Raw genomic sequence first — 16,330 nt, 5'->3', positions numbered from 1 at the left:
ATGGTAGAGGAGGCTAATATGAAAGTAATTTCATAACCTCATCATTTCCACATCCTTAAGGTGCTTAGGAGAGCAACTGAATACTTCAAGCTACAGACTCTGGCTGCCTGTTTTAGAATTCATGCTTCTATCGATGAAGTATGAGCACAGATACAAGAAGCCTCATGTAGCAATATATATATATATAATTTATTTACATTCATGCCCGCCAAAACCCTGTGCGAGACGCTGATATGTACATAAGGCCAAGTGTAAATACTTGAATGCACTTGAATACAGAATAAAAAACGATCTTTACACAATACGGCATAGACCTGCCTGGTCCAGCACACGTTCACTGCACAGATCAGACTTCCACGCACACGCACAAATCCCTTGCATATACACTGGGCAAGGACTAAGGAGGCACAGATACAGTCACCAGGAGAGCAAGGCCCTCATCCTTTGGTTGACCTTCTGTTTCTTCCTTGTCCCATGGGTCTCCAGGTGTCTGCAAGCCACCAACTCTTGGGCTGCCCTCTCTGACTGAGTGTCAGATACCTCTTGGGCTGGAGCAAACATTTACAAAAATGGCTCTGGAACTATCCTGAGCTACCCTCTTTTTAAAAACTTTATTATGGCAAAGGGCTTCCTGCGGGATGCAGTGGACCGGACACAGATGACTCAGCTTCAAAGCAAAGCTTACCTTTTATCCTGGTCACTCACAATGACTTCTGTGCTAACCATTTCCTTTCCTTTGGCTTCCCATGCTAGAGTAGAAGAAAGCTCTAGAATAATTATCCAAGCCAGATGTCAGCATATCAGACTTGCTTGCCAGCCTACTTGGTAGAAAAACAGACCTACCCCAACCAGTTCCAGAACTGCTTTGGTAGCAGCAGAGTAGGGATTTGGTAGCCTTTTCCATGGCTTCTGGAGACTGAGCCCAGTGTGTTTGCCTTCTGGCTGAATTTGGCACAAGGATCAGATAGGGCACACAGGCATATTCAAAGCAGGACAAGTACAGATGCTGTGACCCTTGAAATTGAGGTGCCCCTCATCATCTCCAGACTGAGGCCTGTGTTGTCCCTGCCTAGGGCTTTAGCACTCAGCTTCTGAAACCATGAAAAGGGAGCTGTCCTGCTTGCCCACTTCAGCCACAGCAGCAGCCAGCTGGTTGAGGTTTCCATTGGGGAAGTGACGTGCCTCCCATAAGTTCAAGATCATGGCTGTTGGGCTTGGTTTTGAAGCAAAGTAGCTGAGATGGCTGTGGAAAGAGGGAAAGAATACAAATAAAAAACGCCAGCATTTCTGTGATTGCAAACCTCCCCAGCTCTTATCAGAATTGCACAGCCCACATTACTACCCAGCTCACATATTTCGGTACCAGCAAGTTCCATCTTCCATACTAGTACACTTTTATAGAAAGAACCCTTATACCTGTCAAGGTGCAGGTTCTGGGCTAATGCCCTCCAGTCAGCCCCACGGGCCACTGGGGCATCCAGACTACTTATGATTTTCTGGCGGATAAGAAAAGGAATCTTGAAGGCACTGGGGCCCACCAGGGCAGGAGAGCCAGCCTCATTGTCTGGGGGTAGCCAGTCCGAAAACCGTGCATCCTGAGAAAAAGAGACAATTATTAGGTCCTACATATACTCTCTTTGTGGTAAGTATTCTGGGCTGAAAGAAAGAGCTAAAAGTATATAATAACATGGCTGTTTATTCTATTTGGTCAGATACAGGTTTTAAGGAGAATGAAGGTTCCTAACTATAATGTTGTTTCTTTCCAAATATCCTCTAATTTGGCAACTCAGTTTGCTTTCTCAAACAAAAAAAATGAAGTCTATCCGACCACTCCTCTAGCCATTGAAATTTCAGCAAGCACTAGTCATACGCTTTCAAGCATTTCTCCATATACTCTAGGTTATTAGAAACCTCTTTATATGAAAGATATAAGTTCCCCAGCTTTATAGGTCAGAGTTTATGAAGCTAGGAAGGAGCAAAAAAGCTATATGGCTCTTCCTTGCACTTCTACTTGTTTCTGGGCTATTAGTGCAGAGATCTGATTTGACCAAATCTATTATTGTATCTGGCATGGGACTTACTGATTTAAGGTTAATTCACTCTACAGGCTATTAAGTAAAAAAAATTAAAATATGGCTGAAATTCTGCATTATAAATCAACACTAAATTGGTGTTCCTTGTTTCTGGCAATACAACAGTGGGTATGGGTTTGGGGCTGCCCTTATCCAGGAACTGAAAATTTCCATCTTTGGTTTTAGATAGGATAGCAGTTTCCCACTTGGACCCAGTGTGCAATTTGGGAGTCCTGTTAAACTCATAGCTTCTGCTTAAAAAACATGTGGCAGCCTTGGTCAGGTCCTTTGTGCATCTAATGTGTTAACTGTACATGTTCCACTCATGCTTTAATCACTCTTGGCTAAACTACATGGGGCTGCCCTTGAAGACCATGTGGGAGCTGCCGCTAGCTCCCAGTAGGCTTCAAGATGCAATTCAAGATGCTGGTTATCGCCTACAAAGTCCTATATGGTACAGGGTAGCCTGTTTCTGGTTCTTTCATTTCACGTCCTATGTTCCAAAAAAGTGGGCATGACACATGAGGAGAAAAGGGACATAATATAGGTGAGAATGCAGTCCTAACAATCAACCTGGTTCATGAACTGTAACAGGAAGTCAGGAATATTTGCCAGAACAGGTCTGTAATTTATTGTTTTCTGAGCACACGGATGGCTTGGCACTGGCTTTTACAATAAAAAAAAAATAGCAGGTAGAAGGATTGTATACAAGACAAAATCCTGTGACACAAATCTGCTCTGATGTCTACTCTTAAGTATGTTCAGTAGGATCTCTATGAGATCATACCCAATATTCTAGCTAGAAAGCCACATAAGGAACATGAAAGCTATTCAAAAGCTAGGTAATAGGTACTCAGTAAAATACCTGCTGAGCTCCACTGTGTGGTTAACAGGGCTCATCCAATCTAATCCCTCCTCTGCCAGCACAGGAGATCCAGCCAAGAAGTTAACAGAAGTTCTCACAATCTCCATTCATTGTATTCCACCCCTTACCTTGGCAATGTTGAAGTCAATATTGAAGCTTTGCCCATCACCCTCCACCTGCCAGATCCAAATTTTGCATGCCAATTGGCATGTGTTGGTACTGAGTCGCTCCAGTGTGAAGGTACAGTGTAGATAGGGCTGCAGCCCACTCCAAAGATGGTAGAAGGGAATTTCCTATAAGGGGAAAGGCCAGATGCAAATTACAAGATGATGTTTTTCTAAAGGATTGTGAAAAGGCTTCTTGGCTGAAGTTACAAGCAAGTGCCAACAGCCTCAGCTGAACCAAATACAGGTTGGTACCAAATAGCAGGTGCATAACTGCTGTCTGTTCCCAAATTGACTAATAACTGGATTGTTCAGCAATGCGGATTCAAAGGGGAATTATGTATGCATTCACATTGCGTTTCTAAACAATTATTTGAAGAGGCTGTATCTAATCCAAGAAACAACATGGTTGATTTAAGGAGGGAGTAACAAGTGTGATGTGTGCTGCTCATATATTCCAAATCACTTTTCAAACCACTGCAAAAAAGAGAACAGTCAGATTTTCTTGGCTTCAGAAGGTGATATTCCTGGCCTATAGATAGGTTGGTTGTTACAACTCTGTTCAAGTGTTGTAAAGAATATGGGCATAAAAGGGCAAGAGTAACTAGCAATTTCAGACGAAGAACCAGTATTGTCTTGCCTTGGATAAAAATAACCCCAGGATTAGTAGAAACCTTGCCTGGTAGCTGACTAGGAGCTTGCTCTTCCACAGTGAACTGGGCACATCATGGATGGAGAGACGCAGATTGTGATAACTGTCCTTGAAGTGCAAGATTCGGGGTGCACCGATCAGCTGTCCACCCATCTGCTTCTCTATTTGTACCACTTCCTGTAATGGTATGAACACAGGGGACATGCCTAATTGAGGGGAATTAAAGAAGCAAATACTATCCTGTGGTTACTAAGCTACAGTTCAGGCCTTCGGGGGGACAATGTGTGAGAAGATAGTGGTGGTGATGGTGAAAAAAAATGTGTACATGTAAGTGTGTGTGTGATGGCATTCCATGCATGTCTAAATGCAGAGGGATTAAAGTAGTTGTAGATATTATGTGTGGCTCTCAAGGCTGAAATTTTTGCCCAGTGACTGAATAGGCAAGGGATACTAAACCTGAGCCTTCAAAGATGTATCATAACCCTAGAATCTTTGCATTTTGGAGTTTATTTATTCATAAAATTTATAGGTTGTCCAATGACTCAAGTGATTTATAATTAAAAAACTACCCACAAAACACTAAGAGAGTCACAATTAGTCCCAGAGACATTATATAACCCAAGAAAAACCAAGACTTAACCTTTGTTCTACCTTAGGGCCTCGGATAAATAGCCAAGTTATTTTTGCAATTTTTTCTAGATTTCTTAAAAAGTCCATTCTTAATGGGACCGTAAGTGGAAATTACTAAAAACGGGGAGCAGCTTTATTAATGCAATCAATTTTTATTAAATATAAATATAAAACAAATTACATGCTTTCCTAAACCTGTCTCTTTTCTGTAGTCTGGTCTATAGCATACTACTGCTGAGTCAACCATTGGCTTGAAATACAGGATTCCTAATAGAAATTCACCAGTGGAGCCAAATTCCCCAAGTGATGGTGCCCTCTCTTCATTGGATGTTAATGTAGCCATCCATCCATTTAGTCTGGATTCTTGCACTGATTATGGGGTTGGATTGATGAGCTAGAAAGACCCTTCCAGCTCTGTTATGTTGTAGAGTTCAGTAGCTTAAATCTAAACCATGGAGATTCTGCATTGTGGAAACAAAATTCCTGGATTGAAAGTATTAGCACACTAGAAGAAGATACTAGGATTATTAAAAGCCTTGGTGGTGCAGCAGACGAAAGCACTGTTAAGTAACACCAGCTGCCTGCAATTACTGCAAGTTCAAATCTCACCAGGCTCAAGGTTGACTCAGCTTTCCATCCTTCCGAGGTAGGTAAAATGAAGACCCGGTTTGTGGGGGCAATAAGCTGACTTTGTATAAAAAAGAACACCGCTGTGGGAGGGGGGGGCAAAAACCCTACTAAGCAGATATATACAAAAGTATGAAGGCTATTGCTTAACGCATTGTAAGACGCCCTGAGTCTCCGGAAAACGGCAGCATATAAATCGAACCAATAAATAAATAAATAATGGGAAAGGCTGAATAATTGCAGAGGGAGAAAATAGGCTTCCTGTGTAGGAAAGTGTGGATAATGAACAATTTCCCTTTGTAAATGGCTTCACTATATATTGTCTCTACCATCAAGGTCAGCCAGTTGCCTGAATTAACCAGTCTTCTCGCTAAAAAAAAAGCTTTGGTGTGTGTTACATATACACTGAAACAACCACTACTAAGGGAAGCAAAAGGCACACTCATTCAACTACTTAAAAAGCACGGCACCATTATGCTGTGCTGCATTGTTTTCAAAGGGGCTCTCTGCCCCACACCTGATGAAATGAAGTACTCCACTGAAGATCTGCAGAGCCTTAATCCTGCAATTAGGCTAGGATTGTTTTGTTAAAAGTTGTGCTCTGGCTACGTGATCAAAAGTACTGAAACGACTCAAGTACAAATGAACAAATAATGAGTCCTTGAAAAGTAGTAAAAAACATTGTACTCCAACATATGTGCGATTTAAGGAAGGCGGCTTCAAGGGACTGCACGTGAAAGAGTTTCCTGATGGAGTACCTTAAGTGCATCACGGGTGTCACTGAGGCAATATACACGGACGTCATATTCCAGCCCAGTACAAGTTGTGGGTGCAAAGAGAACCAGTTTCAGGCGCTTTGAAGCAGCCATGCTGAGTGATTCTCCCACCAATGCAAAGCGGCCCAATTGCTCTGTGAAGATGTAGCAAGCTTGGGGTTCCAACTGGCAATGGAACAGTTCAGAAGATCCTGGGTCTCCCAACTGCAGTACATCCTAAAAAGGCGGAAAAGGAAGACAATTGCCACATCAGAAAAAGAGAAATGGCAAAAGAGCAGAACATTCACATCAATATCAGAGAGAGGGAGAGAAAGAGAGAGAGAGATTAGGGCAGTGATGGCTAACCTTTTTGCCATCGCGTGCCAAAAGCGGGGGGACTTGCGTGTGTGCGTGCCCACACCCATAATGCACCCCCCCGCACATGCATGTGTGACCCTCCGCACTCTCTCCCGCTTTTGGCACACGATGGCACAGTGGGCCTGCTAGGACCGTTTCTCACCCTCCCCAGGCTCCAGAGGCTTTCTAGGAGCCTGGGGAGGGTGAAAATGGCCTTCCCCACACACCCCGGAGGCCCTCCGGAGGCCGGAAACAACCCAGTTCCCAAGTTCTGGTGGGCCCGGAAGGCCCAAAAATCAATTGGCCGGCGCGCATATGCATGCTGAAGCTGAGCTAGGGCAATGCTCGCGTGCCCACAGATATGGCTGTGCGTGCCACCTGTGGCACGCGTGCCATAGGTTCGCCATCACGGGATTCGGGCAAACCCAGAGATAGTGGAAGAGAGCACCCCAATGAACATGTGACAAAGAATGGCAGGTTGACATATCACTTGGCACAGGTGGAGTCACAACAGTGCTTCACCGATCTATCTAGTAAGGACTGCAACTTAAGCCTGAGTGGAACAGGGTGGTAGTGGTGTTTTTTTCCAGCATCTCTACTGCTTGCATTCCATTCAGTTGCTCTAAGGGCCCTGGCTGCATCCAAATCCTCACTGCAAGGCAGAAAGTAGAACTGCCTCCTCGGAGAAGCCTGTGAGATTCTCTCTTGGTCTTGTGGATCACGCAACCCATTAGATTGAATCAGTAGTGTAACAGGGCTGTGTATATGCTGCAAAAAATCAAAACCATACAGTGGAGCACTTGAGGCAGAATTTAGGTGTTTTGTTTTTTTTTAGAAAAACAAGGCAAAGACCTGGCTTTGGGAATGCGAAAATAGGCTTAAAATTATATCCAAGGAAACCAGACAAATGATTGATTCATGGTATTTGGGGTGGGGGGTGGGGGGAGAGTGGGGGGTGTCAGTGCTATTCTTGGTTGTTTACTTAATTTATTTGGATTAGTTCCGAGTATCTCATCACTGGTGTTATCTGGCAGAAGAATAATCATACATACAATGCAAAACGAGAAATCAATGCATAAATAATAGCATAGCACTGAAGACAAATCCACTGAAACAATAACACAGAGATTTAGAAAAAAAAAACAACCTCTTGTAGCAAAGCAGGCCAATTATATTAAAGCAATGATTAAATAATTAATATCCACTTGAGGATATTTTGACATTAAATTAAGAAACTTAGAAGAAGAAAAGGACTTCACCTGGTGTGAAGATATATTAATATAGGCCCCAAGCAGCTTTTCCAGGGAGAATTCTGAGCGGCCATTATCGAGAAGGCCCTTACTGTTGTGGCTGCTTTCCAGAGTAAGGAGACTCTTGGATTTTACCATTAGATGAGCCTAGGGCCCAAGTGCTAGGAACTACGTAGAAACAACGTATGTTTTGCAAAGCCAAACAGGACAGGCTGCTGGATTTTAATATATTTTATAGGTTGCTAAAAGTAGTGTATTTGGCATGACATTCATCTGTTTTGCATAAAATACAGGTAGTCCTCGACTTACAATCACAATTGAGCCCAAAAGTTTTGTTCCTAAGTGAGACATTTATTAAGTGAATTTTACCCCAACATATCTACCGCAGTTGATATGTTAGTAACCCGGCTCTTAAGTGATTCTGGCTTCCCCATTGACTTTGCTTGTCAGAAGGCCACAAAAGGAGATACCCAGGACACTGCAACAATCATAAATGTGAGTCAGTTGCCAAGCATCTGAATTTTGATCACATGATCGTGGGGATGCTGCAAGTGTGAAAAATGGTCATAAGTCACTTTTTTCAGTGCCATTGTTACTTCGAACGATCACTAAATGAACTGCCGTTAAGTCGAGGACTACCTGTCGTCCGAGTGTTGCGACAACCCGTGAGTTGCTCAACATGTACACTCCAGGCTAGGCCTCACCTCCCATGTGCCCTCACAGGACTGTTTCTTGAGGCGCAGGTTCCAGGTCTCAGGATTTGGCTCCACACAGTGATCTATGGCTAGGATAACAGGTCTGGTGAGCAGCACCCCCGGAGGGCCACAACTAACAATGGGGCTCAGTAAAGTCTGGCAGCCTGCCAGCGGAAGCCTTGGCAAGAGAGAGAAGCATCAGTAATACAAGGAAGGGTCTTAAGAACTCCCCCACCTCCATGATCCAGTCATCGGCTACTTTCTCTTGACCATAATCCCAGTTAAAACAGAAAAGGAACAGGATCTGCAACCCCATTAATTCAGGTGAAGGTGGTGGTGGGGGGGGGGGACACACAGCATGAAGAAATAGAATGGGATTAACATCAGCAAGTATTATGACAATAATACACCCAGAGATGATTCTTTGGTTTTAGAGATTAGGAGTTATCAAGAAGTGCATCAAAGATCAGCATTAATACAATAATCCTGGCAACAGCAGAACTCTCTCCTGGTTACGGCAAGGGATTATCACTGGGGAATTTCTGCCAAGAAGAAACTCCAGAAGAATTTTGACAATACAGCAACAAATGGCACCACTGAGCATCTTTCTTCCAGCAGAAACTGGGAAGAAAAAAGGATCGGGGCATGATTAGTAGTAGATAAGTAGTTAAGTTAAGCCAGTTCCTCGACTTTGGGCAGCCTGCAGGGTGCTTTCTGCTGGCAGCTCCACTACCTTTTTTAAACAAGGTGATTATCCTGAATGCTTGAGGACAGGCCCAATTTAGACATCCCCATCAAATCTATCATCTCTGCCCTTAGACAGCACCAAGGGGATTCTGGGAAGTAAACAAGCCCTCATGGCAGAGGGCGATCTATGCTTGTTGCTGACACAGCCCTGAGCAATGAGAACAAGGAAGAATGAGTTGCAAGGAGCCAGGAGACAAACATTAAAGAAAATAATATTTTTTAAATATCATGGACACTGCAGCATAAGTACCTCTAGAAATGGCTTGGTGGTCCTAATAAAGGATGTATCCTCTTTATTATATTATCTTCCCCTATGAGCTTGATGCAGGGAACATTTCCACTTCTTTCAATGAAAACTATTTTCATGCCCTATCTTCAAGACTGCCTCTGTCCCTATGAACTCATAAGTGAATCTACTGTTTACTTCACATCACTATTTATTTCAGGCCATACCATGGTAGGCTTGAGAACACCGCCTGGACCACTGCAATGCTCTCTACATGGGGCTCCCCTTGAGGAGCACCCGGAGGCTCCAGCTGGTTCAGAATGCGGCCGTGTGGGTGGTTATGGGAGCGACGTGGCGCTCTCATGTGACCCCCCTCCTGCATGAGCTGCACTGGCTCCCGGTGGTCTTCCGGGTGCGCTTCAAGGTTTTGGTTACCACCTTTAGAGCGCTCCATGGCTTAGGACCGGGGTATCTACGAGACTGCCTTCTGCCATCCCCCTCCTGCGCGAGCTGCACTGGCTCCCGGTGGTCTTCCGGGTGCGCTTCAAGGTTTTGGTTACCACCTTTAGAGTGCTCCATGGCTTAGGACCGGGGTATCTACGAGACCGCCTTCTGCCACCAGTAGCCTCTCACTGACCAGTACGCTCCCATAGAGAGGGGCTTCTTAGGGTGCCATCGGTCAAACAGTGTCGACTGGCAGCCCCCAGGGGGAAAGCCTTCTCTGTGGGGGCACCTGCCATCTGGAACGAGCTTCCCCCGGAGATACGGAGGATCCCGGATCTGCACACTTTCCGCCATGCCCTCAAAACATTCCTATTCCAGCAGGCCGGCCTGGCCTAACCTCTTTTTTAAACTGTTTTTAAATTTTTAAATTTTAAATTTGTCTTATGAATTTGGGGTGTTTTAAATTTTGTTTTCTGGGCCAAATTATTTAAGTGCATTTTAATGGTTTTTTTAACATTTGTATTATATGTATTTTATCTTTTGGTTGTTCACCGCACTGAGTCCTTCGGGAGTAGGGCGGTATACAAATTCAATAAATAATAAATAATAATAATAACACCAACAATACAAAGGGTTGAGAGTAATTACTATTAAAGGAGACAATGTTATCTATATACAGTGGTACCCACTACATCAGCAGAGACAACTCTTGGCATGTCCGTCTGCAGGACTGCAGATTAACAAGACCATGGCATATATCAGTTGGCACACAGGTACCCACAACATCCTTTGACCAGGGATGAAATGCTCCCGGATTGGACCGGACCGCCCGATCCGGTAGTGATTTTTCCCTGTGGTTCAGCAATCCGGTAGCGATCGCCGCCCAGGTGTCATTACTTCCTGGTTTTAGCACACGCGCGCACATGTGATGTGTGCGCGTGTGCGCTTCCAAACCAGTAAAGAAGGTAAGTAGATTTCACACCTGCCTTTGACTCTCACAGGGGTATATACATATACCTGGTTTCAAATTAGAGGACAGAAAGGGCATAGGCCTGTAAGGGTTCTCAATGAAGTTTTACAAAAACGGAGATGTAGGAGCACATTGTGGGCATGATAAATGACAGGTAAGTATAGGTAAGTTAAGGAAATGAGCTATGTACCTCACATCCTCTTGCTTGTGCAGCGTTAGGTAGATTTCATAGATTTTCCCCCGTGGGATGGCATCAGGTGGGATGAGCAAGCTGACACCTAAAAGACAAAGGCGAGATGGCTCAAGGGGTACCACCCACTGCTTGCAGGCAAGCTGCCTTCCAATTTCACAGGCAAGCTGACACTGAAGAACAGGTTTTGGTGAAAGGCTGCTTAGCTAAAAGAGGCAGGGAAGAGGAAATGAGTAATCCCCTCCTCATAAGAAATCCCAGGGGGAAACAATGTATCTTCTTGTGTTCAGTTTATCTATGGAAATGTTTCTTTTCCCATGTAGGAATCCAGCCAGAAAGAAAAACCCTTTCCCTTGGATGCCTGTGCTTAAGTAATGATCCAGAGGAGAACTAGAGCATCAGAAAGCTTTGCTGCTCCCACTGTAGCCACCCTCCACATTGTCAGCCCTATATTTTCCCTACTTGTCAGCCTCACCTGTGTTGGGTATCATTAAACGTCCACCCAAGAAGTTGAATGTTCCATACGCCATGTTGGCACCACCCCTGGGCAAGGAGCGGAAGAAACTCTGGGTAGAGAATCGTGAGACAAAGTCTACTGGATCAGCACTGGGAGAGCTGTGGTGAAGTGTGTGGCGTCCGCTGCCCAGGGGACTAAGCAGGTGCCCGTTGCCAATCTGGAACTTGCCCGGCCCATCCTGGCGTGGGCACAGTGAGCCTTGGTAGGTCATGGTAGTGGTGCTCAGATCAGGCTGGATGGTCAATAAGTGGGAATTATCTGTGTGAGAGAAAGATGGAGATGATAATGGGATCAGTTGAGGTGGTAAAGACACACATTCTTGTTTCAAAACATTAAAAAAAAAAATCTTTCTTGGCAGAATGGAAAACCTAGCTCGTTCTTAATATTGCAGAAAGCTAGATTACTTTATAGATGTAAATGCGGATATTTTGAGTCACCTCAGGTATGTAGCAGCCTAATCACAAAACATTATCTCATCAGACAGTATTGCATAAAATACATTAACCAGCAGGGGTAACAGACTGTTGCAATGACCCGAGAAACAAAGATCTCTGTTCAGACCATCATTTTCTGCATTAATAAGGTTATGCATTTTATTTCTCAAAGACAGCTTTTTAAAGATGCAATGTAATCTCCTTTTTTAGACTCAGAGTTTTGGGTTAATAGAGCTTACAGAAACCATCTGTGCAGTCCAAATGTAGATCAACAGAATACACGTGTTGTTTTAATATCTTGTCACTTATCAAACTGTAAAAAGGAATGTTTCTAAGGCCATGAGTCATAATATGGGAGGATGGTGTAATAAAGGGATGCTTCCTTGACCTGAAACTAAACTGTCTATATGTGTGAACATATGTGCTTGGTTCCATAAGGTCAAATATTTGTCTTGATGGATGTGTGTGTGTGGGGGGGCATTTTGTATAGAGGACTCTTTGAAATTTCACCTATCTCACAAATACTGGAACATTTGTCTATATTTATTTGATTCCTTCCCTATGGTTTAGTCTGGCATTCACAGAGAGAAAGAAAGGAGTATTTGACTAATCAGCATAAGTGAGATATACCAGAAAGAGTCTTACATATGTCATTTCTGCAACTACTTTACACCAGAAGTAAATGTTTCTTATCTAATGGAAAACCAGCTTTCCTAAACTTGTTCTGAAAGACTGGAGTAACATCTAGCATGGTTTTTGGGTGGTGAGCAAAACCAGAAGAAGGTTCTTGTAGCTTTGCGCAGTGTCCCCTTTAGAGAAACTCTTAGAGACAGCAGGAAACAACTACATCCGTCTTCCCCAGACTAGCAACTCTTAGTGGCAAGGTAATGGCATCTGCAAAAGCTACACCTAAGTCCTTGGAAGACTGTAGACAGGGCATGGCTGCCCCATCCATGATAAAGGCTCCTGACATGCCAACTTCTGAAGTCTTGGTGGTATACCTCCTTGGTAGTTCTGGCTTCCAGCTGTCAAGAATTAGGATAACAGACATTCAAGAGCAGAACAAAAATGGGTGAGGGTTTTTTTCACTTGAAAGCTGCACTTCCATCTGGGTTGTATAAGGAGGCATGTCAAAAAAGTTGGAAAAATTGGTGGGGAAAAAGAAGTTAAAATGGGTAAGCCAAATCAAACTCAGTCCACTTCCGTTTTTCCTTTCCTTCTCACATGTTACCGTGTTTCCCCAAAAATAAGACCCTGTCTTATATTTTCTTGAACCCTGAAATAAGTGCTTGGCCTTATTGCCATGCACTCAAAAAGCTCAATTGGGCTAATTACCAGGGGATGTCTTATTTTGGGGGAAACAGGGTAGGAATGCAGTTTGGATTTATTAAAACCTATCTGCATCATGAACTTTCATAAGTCGTCTAAAGTCACTTCGGTGAGATGCATGGCATGCAAGTTTATTACACAAATAAATAAATGAAAAGGCTTCAAAACTGAGAAGCCTGCATCCCAGCTTGGAAGCTCCTTAAACCATGCTGTTTTAGGCTTAGCTTTTGTTTTAGTTGACTACAGTAAGATACACATGAATTTTGAAGGAGGCAGTGCACCATGCTGAAATTTAACTTATGTAAAGCTTTTCACTTCAGCTATTGGAAGACTTCTTTCAAATCTAATTGGTATAGTTATGATGAAGAAAAAGGTCAGGTGAGCAAAGTCCACCTGTATGCCAGCAATCCTCTACCTTCAACAATTTATCTCTCATCCGCAAAGCAGCTCTTCCTGTATTTATCCTGCACATTTCCACTGCTCATGTTCTTTTTCTACTGATATAATAAAAGTTTAGAGACATGGTCAGAGGCATTGTGGTTACATCTGTCCTTACTGCTACAGAAAGATGAATGAAAGAAAAGCCACCTCTCTAATAAAACCTGACAAATTTACAGAAGTTTTGAATGTGGTTCCAAACTCCATAACTGCTTGCCCAAGTGGTACCCCAAGTGATACATTCCTGAGCCCAAAAGGATTAGTATCTACCATATAGCACGTAGAGAATGTGCCAAGAGCAGATGGATACTCACCTGCTTTGGTGGGCTTGATGCCAACTGGTTGGAAGCCAGCGGTGAGAATAGAAGAGTCAGCTACATCTGAATCCAGCCCTTCCTTCTTCCGGCAGTAGACAAGGGTTACCACTAGAAGCAGCAATACCAAGCACACAGCTACAGCAATCAAGCCAACATACAGAGCCACATCCTCAGAGCCACCAGTTTCTAGAAAGGAGAACAGAGGAGGGGTGCACATTGAATCCAGTGCCAAGCTCTAGTATGCAGTAGGAAATAATTGTGCTTGCTCTAGAAGAATGAACCTAAGACTCATTGACATGATGTGCAACATCTGTTATCCATGGATTCTGCCAGGAAACGGAATTTGTAGGGAAGAGATCTGGACTGGAGTTCATTGCTTCTCATTGGGCTGATATATGGCCCATCAAGGGTCTTGCGCTGTACTCTTGTTTTTCAGAAGAAATTCCTGGTTGACCGCTGTCAAACTATTTACTAAGTCTGCACTACTATTAATCTTCTCATCGTTCCCATCACCCATCTCCTCCCACTTATGACTGTATCACTGTAACCTTGTTGCTGGTATCCTTACGATTTATATTGATATTGTTTCCTGGTTGCTTATTTGTGCCCTATGACTATCATTAAGTGTTGTACCTTATGATTCTTGACGAATGTATCTTTTATTTTATGTACACTGAGAGCATATGCACCAAGACAAATTCCTTGTATGTCCAATCACACTTGGCCAATAAAAATTCTATTCTATTCTATTCTATTCTATTCTATTCTATTCTATTCTATTCTATTCTATTCTATTCTATTCTATTCTAATTCTATTCTATTCTATTCTATTCCTTGCAGCCGTAGGTCTGTTCTCATACAGAGAGCATTTTGGAGAGAAAAAGGTAAAAGAATAAGAGAACTCCAGGACCCAAAAGCTTAATTTCAGTTTTCAACTTAGAAAGGTAGGACCACATTTTCAGGAAGGCTCTTAGAGAAATTCAGATGGAAGCTGCAAAACAAGCAGTATATTTTAGGAATATTTGTAATGCTTTCATAATAACTGAAATAATGCTATCAACACAGAAGATGGGGGGTGGGGAGAGAAATTCCCCTATGAAATATATTGTCAATGTATTTAACACATCATCCTATTTAATTATATAGCCTTCCCTAACATGATTCTTTTCAGATGTGCTGCATTTCAACTTACCTTGTTTGGGGAAATGTTGACAGTGAAACCTACCATATCTGAAGGACAGTAGTGGCTGATTTATAATAGTAACCAATGTTAGTCAGGAATCTGTATGTCTCAAACAGAATCCTGGATTGGAATGTGAAGCAGGGAAGGCTCCTGCTTCCCTGTTCTCCCCCAACTGTTCCAGCTGAAAAGCTTTTGTGATATTATGAAAATAATGTATATGCAGGCTCTTATTCTCATAGAAACAGATTATATATTAAGGAAAGAATGGAACCACTATACACCAATGCCTTCTACCAGCCTCCTTAGTTGTCCAGGACATCAATATGAGTTACTGAAAGGTCCGATGGGTCTAGGAGAGATGCATAACCTCCATTTAGATACAGATAGATACAGATACAGATAAACAGAGTTGGAAGGGACCTTGTAGGTCATCTAGTCCAACCCTCCACCCCCCGGCCAAGCAGACCCTACACCATTTTTGACAGATAGCAGTCCAATCTCTTCTTGAAAGCTTCCAGTTATGAAGCTCCCACAACGTCTGAAGGCAAGCTATTCCATTGGCTGATTGTTCTGTCAGAAAATTTCTCCTTATTTCCAGGGTGGATCACTCCTCAGTTTTCATCCATTATTCCTTGTTTGGCCTTCAGGTGCTTTGGAAAATAGCTTGACTCCCTCCTCTCTGTGACAGCCTCTCAAATATTGGAACACTGCTATCATGTCTCCCCTTGTCCTTCTCTTCACTAGACTAGCCATGCCCAGTTCCTGAAACCATTCTTCATATGTTTTAGTCTCCAGTCCCGTAATCATCTTGGTTGCTCTTCTCTGCACTCTTTCCAGACTCTCAACATCTTTTTTATAGTGTGGTGACCAAAACTGGATGCAGTATTCTAGGTATGGTCTTACTATGGCTTTATAGAGTGATATTAGTACCTCACTTGATTGTATCTCTCTGTTAATGCAATTTAGGATTGCATTGGCTTTTTTGGCTGCCGCCGCACACTACTGGCTCATATTTAATTGGTTGTCCACTAAGACTCCAAGATCCTGTTAAAGATCAGACAGCCTTTCAAGGTAGTCTAGATAGGAACCCAAAACCATGAGTATGATACTACCTTTATTGTAAGATTACAGTAAGTGAAACCCTGTGACTCCTTGTCTAGTTTCTCAAAGTTACTCTTACAGTCCATTACAAGACCACCCACATAAGCAATTAATGCCATTTCCATTCCTGCCCAGAGTTGAAACCTGAGTGAAAAGGGTGCAGGTAATCACTTCCTCTAAAATGCTCTGTACTTGTACACAAAAGTCAGAAGCAGGAGGATAGTTGTCAAGTACTGATGGACCCAGAGAGAACCTCTTAAGGAGATGGCACACCACAGACTTTGTCAGGTCTGTTGGCATTATCCCCACCTAAAAGGAAGCACATTTTGGAGCCCACATGACATGCTCTCCCATAGGCCATAGGAGG

General features: G+C 43.1%; 1 protein-coding gene across 5 annotated transcripts in view; it reads right to left on the bottom strand.

The window, feature by feature from the left end:
• Positions 1 to 169: 169 nt before the first annotated feature.
• The window catches only part of UNC5A (unc-5 netrin receptor A), a 99,026-nt gene continuing 82,865 nt past the window's right edge, over positions 170 to 16,330 (bottom strand). For all 5 annotated transcript variants that reach the window (XM_034442479.3, XM_034442469.3, XM_087887564.1 and 2 more), the window contains 9 exons: positions 13,677 to 13,865; positions 11,120 to 11,419; positions 10,645 to 10,732; positions 8,077 to 8,245; positions 5,769 to 6,002; positions 3,781 to 3,930; positions 3,066 to 3,230; positions 1,417 to 1,595; positions 170 to 1,243 (listed from right to left, as the gene is read on the bottom strand). In XM_034442479.3, coding sequence (XP_034298370.1) covers positions 1,078 to 1,243; positions 1,417 to 1,595; positions 3,066 to 3,230; positions 3,781 to 3,930; positions 5,769 to 6,002; positions 8,077 to 8,245; positions 10,645 to 10,732; positions 11,120 to 11,419; positions 13,677 to 13,865 — 1,640 coding nt within the window. In that variant the 3' untranslated portion in view covers positions 170 to 1,077. The remainder of the gene's footprint in view (positions 1,244 to 1,416; positions 1,596 to 3,065; positions 3,231 to 3,780; positions 3,931 to 5,768; positions 6,003 to 8,076; positions 8,246 to 10,644; positions 10,733 to 11,119; positions 11,420 to 13,676; positions 13,866 to 16,330) is intronic.

The sequence above is a fragment of the Pantherophis guttatus genome, chromosome 2, assembly GCF_059756535.1.
Source record: "Pantherophis guttatus breed Tessera chromosome 2, ASM5975653v1, whole genome shotgun sequence".
Lineage (NCBI taxonomy): Eukaryota > Metazoa > Chordata > Lepidosauria > Squamata > Colubridae > Pantherophis > Pantherophis guttatus.
The sequence above is the reverse complement of the archived record's forward strand: the minus strand, read 5'-3'. Positions and strand labels throughout refer to the sequence as shown.